This window comes from Acipenser ruthenus, chromosome 1 (genome assembly GCF_902713425.1).
Source record: "Acipenser ruthenus chromosome 1, fAciRut3.2 maternal haplotype, whole genome shotgun sequence".
Lineage (NCBI taxonomy): Eukaryota > Metazoa > Chordata > Actinopteri > Acipenseriformes > Acipenseridae > Acipenser > Acipenser ruthenus.
In genome coordinates, this window is record NC_081189.1 from 104,363,989 (window position 1) to 104,386,909 (window position 22,921).

General features: G+C 37.8%; 1 protein-coding gene across 3 annotated transcripts in view; it reads right to left on the bottom strand.

Annotated features, from left to right (window-relative positions):
- Positions 1-22,921, bottom strand: part of LOC117421228 (centromere protein F-like) — a 42,371-nt gene that overhangs the window by 13,182 nt on the left and 6,268 nt on the right. Inside the window, exons 2-24 of one of the 3 annotated variants that reach the window (XM_034920736.2) lie at positions 22,737-22,894; positions 22,093-22,231; positions 20,704-21,408; positions 20,340-20,399; positions 18,101-18,157; positions 17,474-17,545; positions 16,938-17,067; positions 16,312-16,451; positions 12,673-15,768; positions 12,058-12,165; positions 11,810-11,965; positions 10,683-10,859; positions 10,321-10,443; positions 9,863-9,919; positions 9,195-9,377; positions 8,768-8,816; positions 8,020-8,153; positions 6,872-7,117; positions 5,756-6,179; positions 3,537-3,667; positions 2,693-2,746; positions 1,924-2,112; positions 316-378 (exon numbers count right to left, since the gene is read on the bottom strand). In XM_034920736.2, the coding sequence (XP_034776627.2) occupies positions 316-378; positions 1,924-2,112; positions 2,693-2,746; positions 3,537-3,667; positions 5,756-6,179; positions 6,872-7,117; positions 8,020-8,153; positions 8,768-8,816; positions 9,195-9,377; positions 9,863-9,919; positions 10,321-10,443; positions 10,683-10,859; positions 11,810-11,965; positions 12,058-12,165; positions 12,673-15,768; positions 16,312-16,451; positions 16,938-17,067; positions 17,474-17,545; positions 18,101-18,157; positions 20,340-20,399; positions 20,704-21,408; positions 22,093-22,231; positions 22,737-22,894 (6,651 nt within the window). Of the gene's footprint in view, positions 1-315; positions 379-1,923; positions 2,113-2,692; positions 2,747-3,536; positions 3,668-5,755; positions 6,180-6,871; positions 7,118-8,003; positions 8,154-8,767; positions 8,817-9,194; positions 9,378-9,862; positions 9,920-10,320; positions 10,444-10,682; positions 10,860-11,809; positions 11,966-12,057; positions 12,166-12,672; positions 15,769-16,311; positions 16,452-16,937; positions 17,068-17,473; positions 17,546-18,100; positions 18,158-20,339; positions 20,400-20,703; positions 21,409-22,092; positions 22,232-22,736; positions 22,895-22,921 lie in introns of those variants that run through there. The other 2 variants (XM_034920738.2, XR_004663387.2) reach the window with 2 other exon arrangements.

Below are 22,921 nucleotides of genomic sequence, written 5' to 3' on the forward strand. Positions count from 1 at the left end.
GTTAATTCACTGTGTTTTGAAAAAAGCTATTATTTTAAACATAACAGAGGCATTTGTTTTATTTTTTTCAATATTGTATTGTTATACATAGTTACCGTGCAGATGTTGATACCTTTTATTTCACCAACATTGTTTTTTTCCTTTTCATCTCTGGATCAATACGGTAAAAAACAACGCTACACGAAATACTGTATACAATGCAGAATCCATGAACTGTAAGCACTAACATATAGTAGTAAATGCATTGAATTATTTGTGCTTTATATACACTTACAGATAAAAAAAATAAAAAAGTGATAGTGAATTTATGCTTACCATAGTTGGTTTAACACCTGCGTATTGTGAAAATGATGTGCACTGAAGAGGCTGGCTGATATTCTACAAATTAAAGTAAGGAACACTGAAAGTAAAACACTTTGAAAATAGGTATTTTCTGGACAGTCCATTAATACTTAACAGTTGCATTTACTATGTGATTAATATACAAACCAAGTACAATGTCATTCATCATAATTGCAACCGTGTAACAATGACATTCTTTCAGTGTTAAATAAACCAGCATGTATATTAAACTATGTTATTGATAAAACTGTATTTTATTGAACAAAACATATATGTTCTTTAAATGTCTCGTGAGTTAAAGCTGTGGGAATAGGGACAATTTCTGTTTAAATCCTACAGTTCAGACAGACAGCTGACGAACTGGACAAGATCTTGTATTTACCAGTTTACTGCACTCTCAATAAATTTCAATTGCAGGCGGTTTCTTTAAAAAGACAACTGGCTTAACCCAGAGAAAATTAGCTTTCAAAATTCTACAAGCCAGCCAGACTACATGGAAGCCAACAGGCATATTTAGCATTGGCTGTAGCTAAAACTTTTAAAAGTTCTGTTTAACCATGAATACAAGTCGGTGATCTTGTTACTTTAAGAACATAAGAACATCATAAGAACATAAGAAAGTTTACAAACGAGAGAAGGCCATTCAGCCCATCTTGCACGTTTGGTTGTTAGTAGCTTATTGATCCCAGAATCTCATCAAGCAGCTTCTTGAAGGATCCCAGGGTGTCAGCTTCAACAACGTTACTGGGGAGTTGGTTCCAGACCCTCACAATTCTCTGTGTAAAAAAGTGCTTCCTATTTTCTGTTCTGAATGCCCCTTTATCTAATCTCCATTTGTGACACCTGGTCCTTGTTTCTTTTTTCAGTTAAAAAAGTCCCCTGGGTCGACATTGTCTATACCTTTTAGGATTTTGAATGTTTGAATCAGATCACTGCATAGTCTTCTTTGTTCAAGACTGAATAGATTCAATTATTTTAGCCTGTCTGCATACGACATGCCTTTTAAACCTGAGACAATTATGGTTGCTCTTCTTTGCACTCTTTCTAGAACAGCAATATCCTTTTTGTAACGAGGTGACCAGAACTGAACACAATATTCTAGGTGAGGTCTTACTAATGCATTGTAAAGTTTTAACATTACTTCCCTTGATTTAAATTCAACACTTCTCACAATATATCCGAGCATCTTGTTGGCCTTTTTTATAGCTTCCCCACATTGTCTAGATGAAGACATTTCTGAGTCAACATAAACTCCTAGGTCGTGTCCATTTGAGTGTTGTGGGAGGCAGTGTTTAGGAAACATACTATACACATGCATAAAACACAAAGCACAGACTGTAAACTACAACAATCAATTGAAAACATTATAGGATAAAACTAAAGAAATGTGAAGAGGGTGAAACATTTAATCAAAGCTTATAACAGATGCAGATCTGCTATATTTGTATATGACCTTTAAATGACCGAATGCTGTTTTCTGTCACTTTCCTCTCAGCAATGGTGACAGATGAGATGACAAATCCTTGCTGAGTCACTGTCCACACAATGTGTTAAAAATGTATTCCTTCCTCTGCAGCTCACCTGCTGAGATCTGCCACAGCACTGATGACCGAGCGAGTTACTGGGCTCCGGGGATGACACAGCTCCCTCGGGGGACATACTGATGCTCTGAAAGTGACAGTGGACCTTTTCAGCAACCAGACCATTGGCACCGAGCGTCTGAACGCCGATTTGAAATGGTACAGACAGATCGAGGTTCTCCAACACAGCCTGAAAGACATTTCCACAGATAAGACTCGTGCTGGCTAGAAATCAGTGAACATATGTGGGATTGCAAGGTTCAAGTAATAAATAAATACATCCATAAATAAATAAATAAATAAATAAAAACCTCTAAATATTTAACTACCTGGGGGGGGGGGGGGGGGGGGGTCTGTTATCCTTCCAGGTTTGCAGCTGGATGATGGTCACATATCAAAGGAGGATCAGGAATTCAAACCCAAGAGTCATCTGGCTCTCAGCTCTTGAGTTCTTACCATGTAGAACAAAATTGTTTGTCCAGAACCAGTCAAATTAAAATTAAACACCTGAATCTACTGCACCAACTACCTAATGTGCCCAATTCCAACATTGTGTGACTGCTGCAACCTGCTTATTGATCAGGAGGACTGGTTATCAACCGCTGTTTCTCCAGCCAAGGTACTGCCTCTTTTCACCTGCCAAACCTAAGCAACTGATGGGACCAAACTACAGTACTGGACACTGGGGGCAGGCTCAGAGTAGCTAAGGGGAGCACAATTAAGATAGGAGGCTCTTAGTGCTACAAAACTCATGTTAGACATGTACCTACCTTAGTACAGGCTGAGCTCATGACAGATTTGTGAAATTCCCCATCGACATATATCTATGAAAAAGAAAACAAAGGGTTAAGAGGCTTTTACTTAAGGAAAGCAGCTCCTCTTTTATCACATCACTCCCTGCTGTACTGCATTTATTGCCTATTGAGATTTCAAATCCCCCTCTCCCATTAGACTTGTCTAGGAGTTAGCTGGTTGGATTGGGGAGGCTATGTTGGAAGTGTTTTTAACACAGCAAGGTGCCCTGAGCCAAGTTAAAAAAAAAATTAAATTAAACACAGGAATATTATAACATAACCTGCTACCGCAATGGCTCAATATAGAAACGTATAGGGTTCTACCCTCTATCTGAATGATAAAATGCTGCTCCTGTTCAAGAGTCTCGTAAGAGATCAGCTACATTCTAGCAGTTAATAATAATCCATCACAGTGGTGCGGTGTGAACGTGGGCTTCTGTGAGTGTGGATAGGAGGAAATAGAATGATTCTTGCTGCTGCCTCAAGATCAGCACTGACCAGCACAAGCTGCAGGATATCAAGCAGGTAATACACTTTCATCTTGATGAATCAATGATAGGTTAACAGAGACCCCCATCCCCTAAGAGAGAACTGTACACGACAGCATTTCTAATCAGGTCACACTAAAATAATAGCAGTGAAAACATGAACGCAGCAGTTAAGTTGAATAAAGTGTAAACATATGGGAAGAGGCCTTTTAAATGTGTGTTATAGTATTCTCTTGACTCTAATTAGACATTTAACTAAGCATAGATGATGCATTATGAAAACAGAACATTCATTCTTACCATACATATATACAAAGAATATTGCTACCTACCCTGTAACCATGAATGAAAGTTCCGTTGCTGCAACCCAGCTCGTCCACTGAAGGTCTCTCCCAGCCTATCATCAGACTGCTTTGCCCCACGGTCTTTATAATCTGGACTGAGCCAACAGGTGATGGGGGTGCTGTATAGAGAAAGAAACGACAAAGAATATCATGTACAAGTCCTCTTCAACAGATTCCTCTATAGAATTAGATGGATTAAACCCAAACTTGTATCATGTCCCTGTCTTATGGTGACATTAACTTATGGAAACATAAAAACAGCTCCCTCTTTCTGTGCACCACTGTGATGAATCACATCACTGCTGGAAGTGCCTGCAACTGTCTGAAGCAATGATGCAGCATCCAAATGCATTTCTGCAAGGGAGCTGAATAAAGAAAAAGTGCTTTAAAAAAAAAAAAAATAATAATTCTACTTGATTTATGTTAGGGAACTTTCAAGACAATAGAATTCCATTTATTGATAAAAAAAGAAACATGCATTCTATTCCAAAAAATGTGAATGTATATTTCAAATACTGAGTTTACATGCTGCATTAGGCTTAAGCAAACATGGCTGGATAAAACTATGCTTTATGATTGCATCAATGTTTTAAGGAAAACCACATATAGATGGTGTAAAAAATATTCAAAGGGTACAACAAAACACTGTCTTCATGATCTCAGAAATATCACCTAGGGATTATAAATCGCTCAGCCAGTTTTTAATTAAATTGACCAACAAAGATTCCAGAATGAAACCAAAGGAGTCAATGAATCAGCATTATCAGAGATACCAGCGAAAACATATAAGTGGTTATTGGCTCATGGATTGGCCACATCTTGATGGCTCAGAAACTTACCACCGCAACCCAATAAGCATCACCAGAAAGTGGTTTACTTGTGAAAAACTAAGCTGTACAGGATATGCAAGCCACTATTGTGAGTCAACAACGATTAATTTAATTTGATACAGTTTTCATATAAAGCTACCCAAGGCAAGGCTGTAGTATAAGCAAATTAATGTCTTCAGAGTTACCAGCCAAAGTCTATATTGGTTAAATGACTAATGTAGTAAATGTTGCAGGAACAGCCAACATGAGTAGAATTTAATAGATTTCCAAGCATTTAAAACCTTTGCTCCCCTGTAAAATCACAGTAACAGAGTGAACTTTACCATAATTGCCAGTCTAACGGCCACCTATTCACAGGTAATACAAATATAAATTAAAAAAAGTAGTTCTTACAATTTACCAATGTAAGAATAATTAATGAATAGTGAGTGTTACTTCAGTACTTAGTTGAGTTTATTGTAAGCTGCAAACAATTATTTTAGGATAAACTGTAATATTTCTACTGTCTACTGTGGATACATGCATGGATACACTTTTAAGCTTAATTATTTATAGCTTGGTAGATTTACAAGGCAATTACACCTAAAACTACTCCAAAAACTCTAAACATTGTACTATAAACTAGTATCCTGTACAAAAAGCAATATCCCTTATTACTGGAACAAGTACAACATTATGCATTTACCGGTCTGATAAATAAACATGACAATTGAATATCACAAATATTAATGTTTCTAGAATTGATTTTGTTTATGAATCAAACCATGCATTGGGTCCTTTCCATATTGCATTTACTAATGTGTACTAATGGATTCTGACAGGCCAGCTGAAGACACAAAGACAGGGGGCATGTTCACACAACTCCTTGTATGAAACCAGTACACATCAAATTGAGCTTCACAGGAAGCACACAATAGCTCTAGGGTGGATAGCAGGGCATGTGCCACTAAAGCACAGCTATAAGAGCTTTTAGCAAGGACTCGAGAAGATTACATTCTCATTGTCTACAAAATCATGACTGGAATAGAGTGCTTAAGCTGTAAATATGTCTAGTCTTTCCACTCTCTGCTATTATACAGCATGACAATCAGATTCACTTAGCTATTAAAGATATGTCAGATATTACCATTACATTACAGTGTTGCCTGGCTATTTTTTGTGTATCTTAAAAATTAATTAATATAGTTTGGTTTTATTAATTTAACTCACCAATTTATTATGACAATTGTCATACGTTTCAGGCATTTGCTTTTTATCATGATACTGTTTGTACAAACACCATACAGAACTTTAATAGTCATATTAACATGTAAGTCAGTGTTCAAATACATCATACAAGTCTAAGGTACTGTATTGCATTTCTCGTATTTTTTTTACCTTGCTTTACTCCTATAGCTCCTTTCATGAGTACTTTACTGGACCTTGCCCCCTTGACATCCTTCCCTTGGGTGTTGTTTAGTAATGAAAAGTCTGACAAATTGCTCCTTGCTGCTGCTGAGTGTGAGCAATCTGCATTCTCCCTAGAGAGCCATGTGTCATCAAGTTCGAATCCTGCATCTCTCCTAGCTTGGTTGTTATATCTTCCACTTGGCTCATTAATCTGACCCTTCACTTGGTCATCACTGTTTGGACTCTGCACGTCCCCCCTTGTCTGAGAGCGAATGGCGCAGCCAGGTTGTTCCAGTTCATTCTTGACCTGTGTTCCTGTAGGGAGGGATGTGCCATCTTGGACTAGACAGGGGGTGGAGAGAGTACTGCGGTCTGTCTCAGAATTGGATTCAGAAGTAGCAGATGAGGCCACCTGAAATACAACCAGTAGAAGAAAATGTAATTGTTTTACAAGTTGAATAGCTACCAATTTACATGGTGGTCTCCTTAGGTATTGGGGAACCACTTTCGTCCAAAGCCTCAAACAGAATACACAGCTTTGTAGACTAGGTCTCCTTTTCTACAGAGGTCAGTCAAGTTCATTCTATAGATACTCAGGTTTTACATGTTAGGTGAACTTGAGTATTATGGTGGATGCCATTCTTCCTGACAGTGACACTATCAAGACAAGCCCAGAGATTGAAAAAAAAACAACAGGGACTCCAATCTTCCATGGGCTGATCAATGTCCCAGAGCATAGCCAGCTGATTTCATTTTTTGGCAGAAAAGTGTATAGATTAGGATGCCGTCACCTTGTGGTTCAATGAGGTCAGGGTGAGGGTTAGGGATTGGGTTAGACCGTTTTAAATATCAAGTCAATGGGGTTCTATTTTGACTATATACACAAAAGAACCACAGATACATGTACAGCTGCACAAAACTCAAGACATACCATTCAGTGTAGACACACAAATGCAAATATACAAAAGCCCAGGTGGACTCCACATGTTCTGTTCCAGCATGCATAACAGCCAAGCAGGACTTTTCTGAAGACTTAAAACAATTACTCTAAAAGGAGCTAGTACCCAGTGTAATGACGCACATTCTATTAAAAGATTTATTGACCTGGTAATTGCTGCGATGTGATTGGTGCAGCTGCTGATGCAGGTGTATGATCCTCTCTGGACTAGTTAACCTTGGGCTTGGACTGGCACACTTGCTACGAGGCATGTACACTTCATGTAGGCCACCCCCCTCTTCCAAAAAGCAAGCTGGTACCAGCCCCACCTCTCCCTTCACTTCTGCATGGTATAGCCCATGACTGTCTGGCATGCCTGTGACCTGGACTGCTTCCCCAGCAGATAGAGGCAGCTGCAATAACAAAAGACACTTTTTTTTTTTAAAACAACCTAAAAAGTGTACAGTGCAGGTCTATATGCCAAACTGCAATTCAATTGTTTACCAAATAACTTTGTGCAACATTTTCACCCATTTTACTTTGATCAATGCAGTACACATTTTTTTTTATAGTCACCTGAACTAACATGTACTGGATTTTTGGCGACTGGTTAATCCAGGTTGACTTTATTTGCTGACAGAGTTTAGAAATGTATTGGATGATATAGCTAAGTTGATACATGGGAAATCATTTAAATTCTGAGTAATTAGCTTTGCCAATCAATCGATCCATCATTGAGAAGTGGCATATTGGCTCTCTCTGGGCCTCTTATCTGGTCAATGATACCCCATTGGCATGTACTACTAATGTTACGAATTAAGTGTTTATTGTAACGTAACTGAAGTGGATTACATCAGCCTCTTTGTACATACACACACTCTTCATGTGCTATTTTTTAAACCTGAAAACACTAAGCACTTTCTCTGATCTTTGTAATAAGCTGCTGAACTTGGAAGTAATCTATATTTTAATTTAACCCTTTTTCTGTGCTGTGTACATTGCATTCAAGCACTGTGTTATCCTGGCTGCAGGCTCCAAACAAACATGTATGGTTATTTCAGACTCAGCAGAAGAGTGTGAGCTATAATGTATCAGTTTAGCTTTAAAAGCTTAGCGGCAGAAAAAATATGCATAACCCTGATATCCTGCACATATATACTGTACTGTGCACATGAAACCTTTTTTAATATACGTGATTTACTGTATTTTATGATTTATGAGTTTGAAGTTAGGGATGACTAACATTGAGATTTTCAACCCTCAATGTTTTTCAAGGGTAACCTTTAGTAGTATACACACATGAAGAAAGTCTTACAGTTGGCAGCACTGTCCTTGGCATGTCAGGGGAAGGGGTAAAATCAGCTTTGGCTACACAGGATCTGTAATTCAGAGACCCGTCCAGATCTGGGAGGCTCCCCCTGCCACTGGAGAGGGAACTCTGCAGAAAACCTGAAACAAATAGGCATTCATTGACCCGGTAATCAAGAGAGCATTGCAGTATTGCAGCTAACTTTCACTTTGATCTTTTTATTTTAACATAAAAAATACAGCAATCGAATGGCTTTCAACATTCCATCAGTGAGTAAATATTTTATTTAATACGTATGGGATCTGCTCATTGCTGTTTATATTATTATTACTGCTGTTTCAGTCTGGATGTTCTTACTTAAATACACACAGCTCTCTGGCTGTTGAAAGCCCTTGCTTCACCTCAGAAACAATTACAGAACAAATTGACATGCTGATGTTTGTTCTTACTTACATTAAATGAAACTTGCATTTATACTGTAGCATTCACATACAGCATGGGGCCATATGCACATTTACCGCTTTTAAAAAACATATAATTGTGGCCAGGAATGTATTCTGAAAATAATCACGAGTGTACAGTGTTGTTTTTTTGTTGCTATTCATCATTTCCAAAAACTTCAGTTCTATAATTATATAATTGGTGTTCTATAATCAAAGCCCAAAGCCTATCCTGGCTCAGACTGTCGCTAGCACTTGAATTGAAAGTGAAACCCCCTTTCCCATTTAGCCTCTTTGTAAATGTATTTTCTCACCTTCTTTTTCATTCATCTTTTCGTTGACCCATACATCTTCATAAAAGTCCTAAAAAAATTACAGGCCATGTTAATTGCTGGAAAACATCCCTGAGTAAAAAAAATAAAGCAAACTGTAACATATCAAACCTAATCAGTTTACATACAATCTGTTTGTGCTTTGAAGCTTTTGTTAGAGTGGGTTGGAAATAGGCTTCAAAACTTTTAAATGAATCCTGCCTATTGTACAATTTAAATTATGGGTATTTGTTTTATTTTTATTTTACACCAAAATACTCCAATACTGGAGACAGATTAGCTGCTTTTAATTCCATCATGAAACTAACAGACAGGTGCAATTTAAATCTATAGTATTACTGGATGTTAATTAAGTGTCTGTGATAAAAAGCATAATTTGCTGTGCACATTAGGATCATTCATTCTTTACCTGACTGCCGTGTGCAGCACTAAAAGCCTTGGAGTACTCAAACAGTGCGGTGTCATTCACCAGGTCCTCGGCCTCTTCAATCAGACTGAGGTCGATCACACCATGTCTGCGCAGCACCCTGACCATCTGAATGATCAGGCTGTTCCTGTCATGACATTTCTGCACTATGCACGCCAGCTTGGCCTGCAGAAAACAAATAGGGTCAGAAATAAAGACAAATTGGCATACAAATAATTAAAAAAATTACCTTATCCTGCCCCTAAGTAACTGTATTGTATCTATCAGCACTCTTCAATACTTCTGTCGGATTATCTCCTTATTTATTCCCTCAGTCCTTTCACCCTACTGAAGGTAGAATCCAGATCCTATTCTGTAGCAAAACTTGTTTTTGCATCAAGGCTAATTTTATCAGTTATACAATCGTTTGCTGAGCATGTTGAGCATCCCACAACTAATCCTGCGAATGGAAGCCACTGTATGTATCTCTGATGCAGTAAACCTGACAGACAGGGAAGCAGACAAATATACACAGATTCACCACAGGGATTTTAGCACTCCTTGATAGATTTCATGTTCGAATTAATGGTGCTAATGAAAAACTTGTTATTAAAAAAGTAAGTGCTATAGAGGACTCCTCTTGAATCTGTAGCCGTTTCTCATAAGCTTACCTTTAACGGGGCCACATCTAATTCCGCTTCTGTTTTCTTCCTTTCAAGCTCATCAAACTGAGAATAACACAGTCAACATTATTCTTAATTGTCTAATGTCAAGGTAAAAAAAATTGTGACGATCAAATGATCTTCCCCTCATTCCCTTTTTTACCCCGTGAGGCGGGGGTTGGGGGGGGTCACGTCAAGGGGGAGGACGACGACATTTACAGAAGTTACCTTTGTGATTAGGAACAATTTATTTCGATTTCTAATTGCTATTGTTCAAACAAATAGATTTTGCTTCCAACCCTGCTCATGAGACTGACCTTTGAGACCCATGTTGCTCTGTTTTTATTTTAGTAAATATGCTGCCTATATACTGTATAATTATGGGGTAATCTCCAGATAACTGACCAGTCTTACACAGCAAGGGTAGTGTATAATCATGAACACAAGGTCCAGTGTTAATGTGTTACCTGGTTTTTCATTGCATCGTATCTAGACTTCAGACCCTTGACCGCACTGCTCCATTCTTCCATATGGCTGAGCTTGTCTTTCAGAGCACAATTCTCTGCTCTCAAATCATTTCCAACAGAAGACTGATATACAAACACAAAAGAAAACATCGGTCTGTTAATTATATTGCAAACATTCTTTACATAATAAACAATAAAAATGACCATTCAAGCAGAAAAAGGTTTTTCAATCTGCTACACAATTAAAAACAAAAAAATGGTGTAAGAAAGCAAGTAAGCTCATGGGGCCATCAGCCCCAAACAACAACTAAAGGAAAATCACAATGGGTGTAAGTTGTTGGGTATGTTTCCTCTTTTCTCACCTGTACACTAAGTTGTGTCTTTAGCTGTACAAGTTTGTCCTGTAAATCGTGAAGACTCTTCTCCAAAGCTGCCTGGTCTTTGAGCTGGGATTGTAATGTTAAAATGTGCTGTTCATGTGCCAAGGCATCTATCTGTAGATCCTCCAGTTCTTGGATTCTGTTTGTCAATTTGCTTATCTGAAATGTATTTTCACCACCATTATTAGAAGCAGTAATTAGTAGCTGTTGTACTGTGTTATTTGTATCACTAACTCCTTATTCACCATGTTATATAGTTTCCCTGTTATGATTACCAACCATTTAGGTAATTCCATGCTGGATTTTTTAAACTACAGTTTTACTATCTACTATTGAACTAGAACAATCTTTTCTGATTTTGAAAATACAGGTACACAATACAATATAAATAATGTGAATTACATTTCCCAAACATCAAACCACCAACTGTAACACAAAATAATTACTGATAGCCACTTTTATTAACAGAAGGGACCATTATGCCATGAAAGCATAGATTATGTAAACATGTATGTGGTAGCACACGCATAATAAATGCGACTCATTTTACAAAAGAAACCTGATACCCCGATGCTAGTTCAAACTTGAACCCCCCTCCCACCCAAGTGCTGGATTATTCTTACAGCTTTAAGAGATCATTGGGCTACAGATGGTGGATCCAATGTGAGACATTTAGGAGGCTGTGTGGTCCAGTGGTTAAAGAAACGGGCTTGTAACCAGGATGTCCCCGGTTCAAATCCCACCTCAGCCACTGACTCATTGTGTGACCCTGAGCAAGTCACTTAACCTCCTTGTGCTCCGTCTTTCGGGTGAGACGTAATTGTAAGTGACTCTGCAGCTGATGCATAGTTCACACACCCTAGTCTCTGTAAATCACCTTGGATAAAGGCGTCTGCTAAATAAACAACAAAAAAAAAACTAAAATAAATCTATTCTACAGCACCAGCAAAAATATTAGGAATAAATATATGTACTCCAAGACTATTGCATATGAAGTGAAAAAAGATCACATGTTACAATAGAAGTATATCTAGTCTTGCTTGCTTCAATAGTTCACTCTAACATTTTAAAATTGTTCAGATAGTCTCTTTTTTATTAAGTCTTAATACCTTATCTCTTTGTTTAACATTCTCATTTTTCATAATTTCTGAATCTTTTGAAGCTTCCCTCATTCTCTTAACTTCATTCACTGCCTGGGACAATTTTTTCACAGCATCCTCCCGTTTCGACTCTGCAAAACCCAGGTCTTTGTACCACTTCTGTGCCTAAAAGACATAATAGAAAAGCTGCTTGTTAAGTTTTATTTCCCTGGATCTAATACTTCCCAATATTTACTATTTTTCCTGTATAAGCCTACCTCAGCCTTTGTTTTTTCTAACTCCCCCCGGGATTCCCTCAGTTTTGTTTCTGTTCTTTCAAGCTGCTTTTTCAAATCAATGTCTTCTTCAGTCACTCCAGGCTGCTCCTGTTAAATGGAAAATGTTAAGCCATGTGATGGCTACCTGCATTATGTTGCAGAAACACAAGCTGTCGCCTTCAACAAAGCCAACAGAAACAACTTTATCTTATTATTTTATAGCTATGGCTATGTAATTTCTGAATTGGTGCGACATATTCACAATGTGAACCTACGTTTACACTGTGCTGTACTGCTACCGTACTGTATGGCAGTGATAGTTTCAACCTGGACTGAAAATATGTAAAAAAAAAAAATAGAAAACTGTGTGGGGTTGCAGACCTAAACACAATGGCATTTTCAAGATAATTGCTGTATAAGCAGAAACTCTTTTTGGTCATACCTATGATAATCAGATATTCTCCACACTAAATAAGAAAGTGCAGTAGAGCCACTGTGCAATCAAGAGACTAGAAAAATGCATAAGAGAATAAATAAATAAATAAAGAGTGATTTAATGTCATAAAAGAACTGTTACTGAAAAACAAAGTTCAATCCAGTCTAGGCTCTCATTACCTGGATAGTATTTTCCAGATTCCCAGTTTTGTATGACATCAACATCCACTTTTTTGTGTGTGTGACATCACCATCCACTTCATTCCTGGATGAGATTAAGTCCTTTTTCTGCAGTGCATTTTCTGAGTTTGATGATATTGCATTGTCCTCTGCCTTATGGGAAGGGGCTCCCACATATTCTCTTTGCTCTTCTTGGTTAACTGCTAGTAAACTACTCCTTGCAACCTGGCATGCTTTATCTACTTTCACCTTTTTATTACTTTGCTCTGCAGATTTCTTTTCTAATATGTTTACTTTTTGAAGCAGTATTTCTTTTTCTCGGTGAGCTTGTTCCAGATTTATCTTCACCTCTGCCGCTTGGTTCAATTCTAGGTTGTCGATTCGGTCCAACAACAGCTCATTGTCTCTCATTAATCTGTCAGCTTCACCCTTCAGCCCTCTTACAGTCTCATCCATATTTATTTTTTTGCAGTCTTCCAAAACTAAAACTCTTTCTCTCAGTTCCCTATTTTCGGCACTGATGCTTTCATCTCTCTGAATGACACCCATTTGTCTTTCCAAATCTCTTTTCTGTTCTTGTAGGCAACTCACTGTCTGCTTGCCTCTCTCATTTTCCACTTGCAGATCTAAAAGTTTTTGAGAATATATTTCTTTCTCTTCTTTAAGCTTCAGAACTTCATGCTCAATCATTTTATTGGCTTCTACTAGTTCAGATATTTTCTGGAGACAGTGCTCTTTCTCGCCTTGGAGCTCAGATAGTACCTTGAAGCTTTTTTCCATCTCTTCTCTCTGTTCAGAGAGCTTTTGAACACAATTCTCTTTCTCTTCAATGAGGGTGTTCATTTTTAGTGAAACTTCAGAGTTCTCCTCTTTCAGACAAACGATTTCCCCAGAACTTTTTTTCAGGGCCTTTTCAAGCTCAGCAATCAGACTGGAGCTCTCTTCAACCTTTTTTTGCAATGCAGAAATTGTGTTGATGCACTGTTTATTCTCAACCACTAGCTTAGAAATGTTCTGAAGATGTTGGGCGTTTTCATTTTGCAAACACATGACTGCTCCAGAGCGTTCTTTTAGCTCTTTCTTCAGATCAACAATCTGATAGCTATCTTCCATCTTTTTCTGTAGCCCTAAAATTGTGTAACAACACTGTTTTTTCTCATCTTCCAGCATGGAAAGTTTCTTCAATTGCTGAGCGTTCTCTGCTAGAAGATGCTTTTGCTCCTTATGGTTTTCATTTAGCTCTTTCTGTAGGTTAGCAATCACCTCAGAACTCTCTCCCATCTTTTCCTGTAGTCCTGAAATTGTAAGAGCGCATTGTTTTTTGTCCTCCATCAGATTCGAAATGTTCTGCTGATACTGGACGTTCTCTACTTGCAGACGAGTAATCTCCACAGAGCTTTCCTGCAGCCATTTCTTTAGGTTAACAATCACCTCACTGCTCTCATCCATATTTTTCTGCAGCTCTGAAATTGTTTGGAAGTGCTGTTTGTTTTCAACCACAAGCTTTGAAATGATCTGCTGCTGCTGATTATTCTCTTCTTGTAGATGAATGATCTCTCCCAGGGGTTCTTCTAGGGATTTATTTAGATGTACAATCACATCAGAACCCTCTTTTATCTGTTCCTGTAGCTCTGCATTTCTGAGGCCCCACTGTTTTCTCTCATCCTCTACCTTGGAAAGCTTCTGCTGATTCTGTAGGCTCTGTTCTTGCACACAAACACTTTCTCCACAGGCTTCTTTGAGCTCAGCAATCACCTTAGTACTCTCTTCCATTTCTGAAATAGAATAGGAGCACTGCTTTTTCTCTTCGACCATCTTGGAAATGGTCTGCTGGTAATGACTGATCTCTTCTTGCAGATGAATGATCACACCAGAGCTTTCTTTCAGCTCTTTCTGTAGATCAACAATCACCTTCGTACCCCCCTCCACTTTTTCTTGTAGCTCTGAAATTGAGTCAGAATACTGTTTTTTATCACCCTCTAGCAAGGAAAGGTTCTGTTGATGCTGAACACTCTCGTTTTGCAAGCAAAGGATCTCTTCAGAGCTTTCTTTTAGCTCTTTCGGCTGACCAACAATCACCTCAGAACTCTTATCTGGGTTTCCCTGTAAGCCTGACATTACGGGAGAGCTCTGTTTTTTCTCCTCTACCAGTTTAGAAATGTTCAGCTGATGCTGCGCATTGTCTGCTTGCACTCGAGTAATCTCCGCTGAGCATTCCTGTAGGGCAACAATCACCTTGGCCTTCTCTTCCATATTTTCTTGTAGCTTTGAAATTAAGAAGGAGCTCTGTTTTTTCTCATCCTCTAGTCTGAGAAGGTATTGCTGATGCTGAATGTTCTCCTCATGCATTTTAACCACCTGGCTCTGAAGATTTGCTTCTAGTATCGCAATCTGATTGAGAAGCTCCTCGTTCTGTCTCCCCAGAACTTTGTTTTCCTGTCTCCAGTTATTTTTAGTTGTTTCCAATTTTAAATCGCTTTCCCCTTTTACAGCTTCCAGCTCCTGGGAAAACAACTGAACTTGTTGCTCAGCCAACCTCAGATTTTCTTCTAGTTTGGCATTCTCCTCAGATGTTTTTTGTATCAGACCGTCTTTACTGCGTAAGCTGTTTTCCAAGTCTGTCTTCTCATTTTGTAGACATTGTACTTCAGATTCAAGGTTCAGAATAATTTCTTTGAGGGATTCTATATTTGTTTGAGATTCTATATTCAGTGTTGGAGACTCTGTATTTGGTGTTGGAGATTTTAGCATCATAAAACTATGAGACCCATGAACAGAGTCACTGGCGATGTGATTGTTGTCCATATTGTTACAATCAACATCTAGCGTTTTTGTGACTAGGGAAATGAAGTCTGACTTGGTATTCTGAATTTTGTGGCTTACAAGCTCCAACAGGTCAGGTTGTGGTTGGATCCCTATAGTGTCCTTCTGGGCTGAGGGAGGTATGTCTTCATTTTCATTTTCATTTTCCTGGACTCTTTGGGTAGAATTATTCATCCAGAATGTTGACAGTCTTTTACTGTCTTGCTCTGGAGATGATCCAAGTAACAATGACAGTTTTGTTTGAATGTCTGGCCTCTGGAGGTATAGATTGACCTGTAACAATAGTAAAAAGTAGTACACAATAAAAAATAAAATTACAACATACTGAACATGTTGAATATATCTTTAATTTCGTTACCTGCACTATTGGAATAATGGTTTATATTTCTGTCCTTGGTAACAGTTTAAAATAAGTGTCTGTTCATGATTATTTCATGTGTATTAAATGTTATGAAGTCATGAAAAGTATGTCATGAACTCATACTTGTGACTTTTGAATTCAATAGGAATTTCATTTGAAATCAGTAGGAACACTGTAATTATAGACACTTATTTTAAAGTGTTACCCTGTCCTTTTTAAATGTAAACATTTTTCCAAATGTAATGAATTCACATTATATAATATTTAAACAGCGTCTCACAGGTTTTTTTTTTTTTGTGATTACTGGCCAACATTTGAATGTTTCTTGGAGCAGCGATGTTTTGACTGCGTTGTTCTGGAACAGTATTTTTTACACTTTCTTTTCTCAATTGCCTTGATGATCTTTTGTGTAAGTTCAACCTGAAGGCAAAGCATAAAGTGATTCAGGGACTTGCCTGCTCTAAATCCCCACAACGGACAGCTTGCATGACATCTGCAAAGACACACGAGTTGTTTTCCAAGAACGGGATAAGAGTCGGCTCCAGCAAACCCTCACAGGCACACAGGTTTGTATTTCCATACTGTGGAACCAATCCTGTAACGAAATTGAACAAAAAAAAAGCAAGGTTGGAAATCTTTTTAATAAAGAATTTCTGAGCACCCAGCACATTCCATCACAGGCATGCTTAAATATTATCCTGATATCCTGTAACATGCATTTAGTGTTCTCAGCGCCTATTGATTTTGGCGATGACAGACTGGATGTGGTTGTGCAAATCACTATCATTATAACAGATACAGATATGCTTGGATTGTTATGACTATGGGAAAAATCCTTTTTTTTAATCTTTTTTTTGATCTACAGTAATTTAATTGGAATACAGAAGAAAAAGAAACAATAATAATTTTCATCACATTGCTATCTGGAACTAATCAAGAGACATTGGAGCCCATTTCAAATGAGTGAATCCATAATAAGTGTGTACTGTACAAAAACTGTATATACTATGCAATATCAGAGTATCAGACAAAATAATGTACATGCTAAGTGTAACAATAGTAGACATTGAACATAGCCTACTTGCAATGGTAACTGCTTCCTTGATGCACTGTATCAGTGAAGGGGTCTGAATTGCTTTGTTGCGAGATGGATCCAGTATAGCCTCCCACTTCAACTGGAGCAGCTCCTCTCTGAAGATGATGTCCCCAGTCTAAGGGAAAACAACAGTATTATTTTAACTTGACTTATGGCAAAATTAAGACATTTACCCATTAAATTGCTTAAATTAATTTGAATGCTGCATTCAAATACCTGCTTAACTACCCAGTTAGACTCATGTGATTTTCAGGAGCTGGGTAAAGTTTCCTATAAAACACATACTGTACAGCTCTTTCAAATTCAATATTTCAACACAAGTTATAACTCAATTGTGCCACAGCAAAGTGCTTCAATATCATATCCCAGTTTGCCAAACGCATATGTAATCCCCTTTACGATATTTTCCTTTCTAAAAAGGAAATCACCATCATACATTTAAAAATAGATCATGAGGCCAGAACTTTATAAGACTGATAACATACAGTATAATACAGAAGAATAAAGTGCACTGTTACTACCTGAAGCTGGGATCGAAGGTGGCTTAGAGTGCTCCTCAGTTCTTTGTATCGGCTTTGTGAATCCTGCTCTTCCTACAGTTGAGGAAGACAAAGAAAAGCAAGTCTTATAAAAAGAGTAATCACAGTTTGTGATGTGTGTCTTGTGGTTGAATGCAATGCATTCTGCAAGTTATTTTAAGCTAAGTTGTTTAAAATAGGAAATAATATAATATATTGATTGTATATTGATTCTCTTGCAGGCATATGTCATACTTCTAATGAGGCAAACTGTTACTGAACCAAGATACATTTTAAATATTGCAGATATTTCTTTAGGTGTTGAAGCATCGCTGAGTACATCATACAATGTTATCCTTTTTGTTTCTGCAGGTAAGGTATTTGGTACTATGTCTATGAGCAATTCACTTTTACTACTGTTTTGGTATTTGATCCATTCGGTACATTCCAAAAGATCTTAAGATACATATTTTTGTTTTCTGAAGGATTTAGTTGTTGAGAAAAATACTGTACTTGGAGATCTTTGGGATGAGGTAAAAGCTTAAAACAGTACAATGTTATTTATATTTCATAAGTTCTTGTCGCCTCCTCCCCTCCCCCCCCAAAAAAAGATGAATGTAGTTTCCTCACCATGAGCTCTGTGATTGTGTTGTAAAGTCTATTCAGCTGATTAGACTTCAAGGAATCCTAAAGAAAGTCAAAGGGATTTAAAATAGAATGTAAGTTGTAATGCTGTGCAGAAGCAAAAAGCAAGTTTGATACTTTATAATACAGCACGCAACACGTCAAGAACAACATGCATTTGTATATACAGTGCAACTGCCTTGTGTCCAATGCATTTAATGCTTCTGTGTTTACAATATTATTTAAAGCCATACCCATTCATATAGCGTTCTATACGTCTTAAAGACAGAACACAATCACCACACAATGATATTCTACTCAGTCTTTGTTATGTGTTTCATATACAAACTAGAAACACATACAGTACAAAACAGCACACAAGCATGCTGCAGAACAAAACCATTCCAGCCTCTAATAAGTGCAAGTTATTAAAAAGCAGTGTTTTGACCACCATAGCAGTGTTACAGGTTTTAATGCAGTATTAGGAGCCCCGTTCTCTGTGTAATAACATTATTGCATTATGTTGAACTTTGAACATTATAATCAGCTGAGCTATAAATCTGTGGTATTAAAATATCCCATGACATGAAACCGTTTTTAAATCTTCAGTCATAGCACTGTATAACAGTTGTTAATATTGTATTAACAGACATGCAACTAGTAAGTGCTACAAGACATTTAATTCTAAGCTCCTGTGGAATGAAACTTCACATAATGTATTTATAATACTGTACTATCCAAGTGTTACATAAACCACAAATTTAATACAAATATACAAACTTTTTTTTCAGATTACGCTATTACTTTTTCACTTTGTTTTTCTTGCTCTCTGACATGTAGTGATATCAAGGGCAATGAATTAGCGGAAAGCCTTTATAAAGTTCAATAACAGTACATGTAGAGTATACCAACAAATTCCTGGTAGCCAAATCTGTGAATTATCAAATTGTGAAATAATGCGACAGTACTTTATATGACCTCAAAATCAAAAAGGCAGATGTGATTCCTACGCACTAGAATTGGGGCAAGTGCTTGCAATTCAAAATGGTCTAGCCAGATTCAAGAGCCCAATGTTGGTTCAATGCTTTACAGACATTAATAGTACACCAGTACTGAAATGAAAACTATCAGATAAAATACTGCAGCTTTTACACTGAAAAACAATTATATACAATGCTACACCATTGCATCACATTATCACTGATAACTGTGAATGTTAGGACCTTTATAGAACAACACTGGGGCAGTAATGACGCTTAAAGGTAAAATGAACTGTGAGGTGCAATACGAATATGGAAACACAGACCAATGTAAATATTGAATTGAATATAATATTTCAGCATCAGTTGAATGTTAAGCATTTCTTCAAAATATAGTAAATCAATATACTTTTTTTTTTTTTTTTTGCAAATCTGAAATAAAGGCTGGGATGGAACATTATAGTACTTTAAACTTCAAAACTCTTGCTGCTTGTTACCTGCACCGCCTCACACAGTTTTCTAAGAAACAAGTCCCTCAGTTTCTCAAGCTCCAGAACTCTGGTTGCATACTGGTAGCATGTTTTGTCAAAGCTAAGTTGCAGCTCCTCATGCTCTCTAATGACTTGTTGGTACTCATGCTGGAGTGCATCCTTTTCATTTTGCACCTGCTGCTTCTCCTCCTCAGCAGCCTCTACCTGCTGCTCTAAGAGACGTATCGTCTCCAGGAGAGACACCAAGTCTTTAGTCAGTCCTTCGTTTATTCTCTGAGTATCTGTACAGCTGCTGGGATTCTGTCCCACAGCAGCTTTTACAATTGAGATCTCCTTCCCACTGAAACACTTTCTCAATGATTCTTCAGTACAGCTTTGATTATGAATATTTACATTTTTTACAACCTGAAAAAAAGAATTTCATCAAACTAGTGCCAACATATTAGCACACCTATAGGGTACTTGCTGTATTTGTAATTTAAGATTTTTGTGAGAGTAGAGGATGAAGAAAAATTCCCTCACTATTTAATAGCAGCATGTTTGAAACAAACAACCTCCAGCCTCGGCTGTAAAATATATCAGTAGCATGGAAAAGATCACCATGAACTACATCCACCTTTTCTACAGTACATGTAAAATTGGCATACCTATGAACAAGAGGACACATTGTATTAATTATCACCAGACTCAGATAACTTGTGGAAAATAATGAAAAAAAAACACCTTACTAAAATGTTAAATGACATAATCAGTTTTACCACAATAAATTCTTACCTTTTGTGGCATTCCAAGTCCTTTTAGTTGAATTTCTTTTTCCTTCAGTTCACATTCACCCTAGAAAAAATAGGCAGGTACATCAATATAATGAAAACACCAACTTAAAACTACAATTTTTACTTTATCTATAAAACCTTGAGCTACTATACACTGTACTGGTACAGTATACTTACTGTATTTAAAATGTATACCTTTGTAAAATGTATATTATCGTGCACGTTCTGTGTAAGCAATGTAAGGATGTGCAACATCTGATACTGATACATATATATATATATATATATATATATATATATATACTTCATGTCTGTTATACTCTACAGTTCAAAACTACATTGAAAATGTATCAAATGGCACTCACCACAGCATCATTATCAACAGTGTCAAGTTCTTCCTGTTTCCCAGGCTGCTGTTTCACCTGCTGAGCATCTTCTCCCCTAGAGAGCCGGTCTTCTTCCACCTCGGACAGTTTTCTTTTCAGCAGCTCATTCTCACCCTGCAGCTCCTCCACCTCCTCCAGAAGGCTGCTCTCGGACAGCTTCAGTTCGTGAATGCGAGACCGGAAATCCTCCAGCTTCCTAGCCAGAAACTCCTCGTTCTCCTCAGCCTGCTGCAGCCTGTCCCGCAGCTCCCTCTTTTCTCTGTGGCTCACTTCCTCCCTTTCCAGCAAACTGTTCATTTCATCCTGGAGGCTGTGGATATGGGCTTTAATCCTGCCTTCACCGTCTTCATGGAAGGAGGCCATCCTGGTCATCTCTGCATCAAACTCTATGGATCCCAGGGTTTTCCTAGAGGCTGCAGCGTCCGAAGTGTGCCGCTCCAGCTGGGCCCTGAGGAGAGCCACAGTGGCGGTGAGGTCGATCATGTCTTTCTCCAGTCTGAAGACCTGGCTTTGAAGGCACTGCTCCCTTTCTTTTAGAAGCATCATCTTGTGCTGCAGCTTCTGTTTGTAGTGCTCAAAATACTCAGACTGTTTCTTCATCTCATCTTCCTTTATTTTTATCTTGTCCTGCAGTCGGTGCTGCTTTTCCTTCATGGCCCTGTCTGATTTCTCCTTTTCTTCTGCCTGTAAATACAATAAAATATCCAATTGCTACTACATGGAGGAATGTGTTGTAATTGTCAGGTGTGTATGTAACAGGTAATGTGACTGCTGTTAAGGATACCACTAACCCTTGCAGGTGACAAAAGGTAATGTAAAAAATATGCTTGAAAACACCACTTGCCCAGGAGAATGAATCCTTTTGTACAAAGGTAAGAACGTTTGCCAGGTAGAATAGAACAAAGGCAAAAGACACTGGGCAAGTCCAGGCTGCCCTGTTCTGTAGATACAGTATATAGAAGAGTTTTGCCTTTAGTGATAGCAAATCAGACATCTATCTTTAATGCTACATATTTTAGTACTAGTCATCAAAATAATATCTTAGTTGTGGTGTTGGAACACCAGTAAAGGGACAAAGAAGAGCATAAGGCACAGGTTAAATATGTAAGGTTTTTTTTTTTTGTTGTTTTTTGGAAATGCTTATCTAGCTTAAACATCAGAAAATTGTGGGGAGTTCCAAATTACTCTGACAATGCACAATGATAAACAAAATAGTTATCTTAAAAATATTTCACTTCAGTACAGTTCAGTACAGTCTGACTGTGTGTGTGTTTGTATGTGATCTGAATAAACAAAGCTTTAAACATTACGCCAGTAACAGTTTGTTAAACTATGTTAATAAAAATGCTCAGAATGAGCAAGCCTTACCATTGCTCTTATCTCCTCACGTAGATGTTGAAGTTTCCGTTCTTGCCGTGATCTGGTGAGGATGGGTAGCTGTGTCTTTGTCCTGAGATCATCTATCTTAACCAGGAAGTTCTTTTCAGATGTTTCCAGTTCTTTTATTCTGATGAGTGAATCCAGAGCATCCATAAATTAGTTCCTTTTTTTTTTTTTAAGCAGAAAAGCAGAATCCAAGGTCTCTTAAGTACACTCAAGTTGTTTATTTTTCATTTTTCATTTTGGAAATTAAGACAGAATTTTGTTCCTTGAAAAAACTAGGAGTTTATTAAAGACTGCAAATAATGAGATTAACTACGTACGCACAGTGCTACGACCGTTTGTCAACACATACAAATCAATCTTCAAAACATGTTTATGCAATGAACAGCACACAGACTGGTCTCTCTTTTTGAATACTTTTTGACGTTGCACACATGTGGACTCTAACTAGGCCAGGATATCTAAACTTTTTTTTATTTAAAAAAATGGTGTGCCTGGACCCATTATCAATACCTAAAGCATGCACACAAACAATTTGCTGCTGGGAAATGGCAGGAGTAAAAATACACCCTCCCCTCTTGTCAATCATATAAAGAAATACAAAATAACTAAGACTCATGCTTGTTTACCTGTTTCTAAGGGCTGCCTCTGATTCCGTGAAGCTGCTGACATTGTCTTGGAGACTGCGCTCCAAATCCTTCACCCGCTGTCTGAGGACCTGGAAATCCTGGTGACCCAGCTGAATTTCAGGCTGTTGGCTCCTTTCAATCCTCGCCTCTTCCATGTCCTGGAAAGACCAGGAAGTGTCGATCTT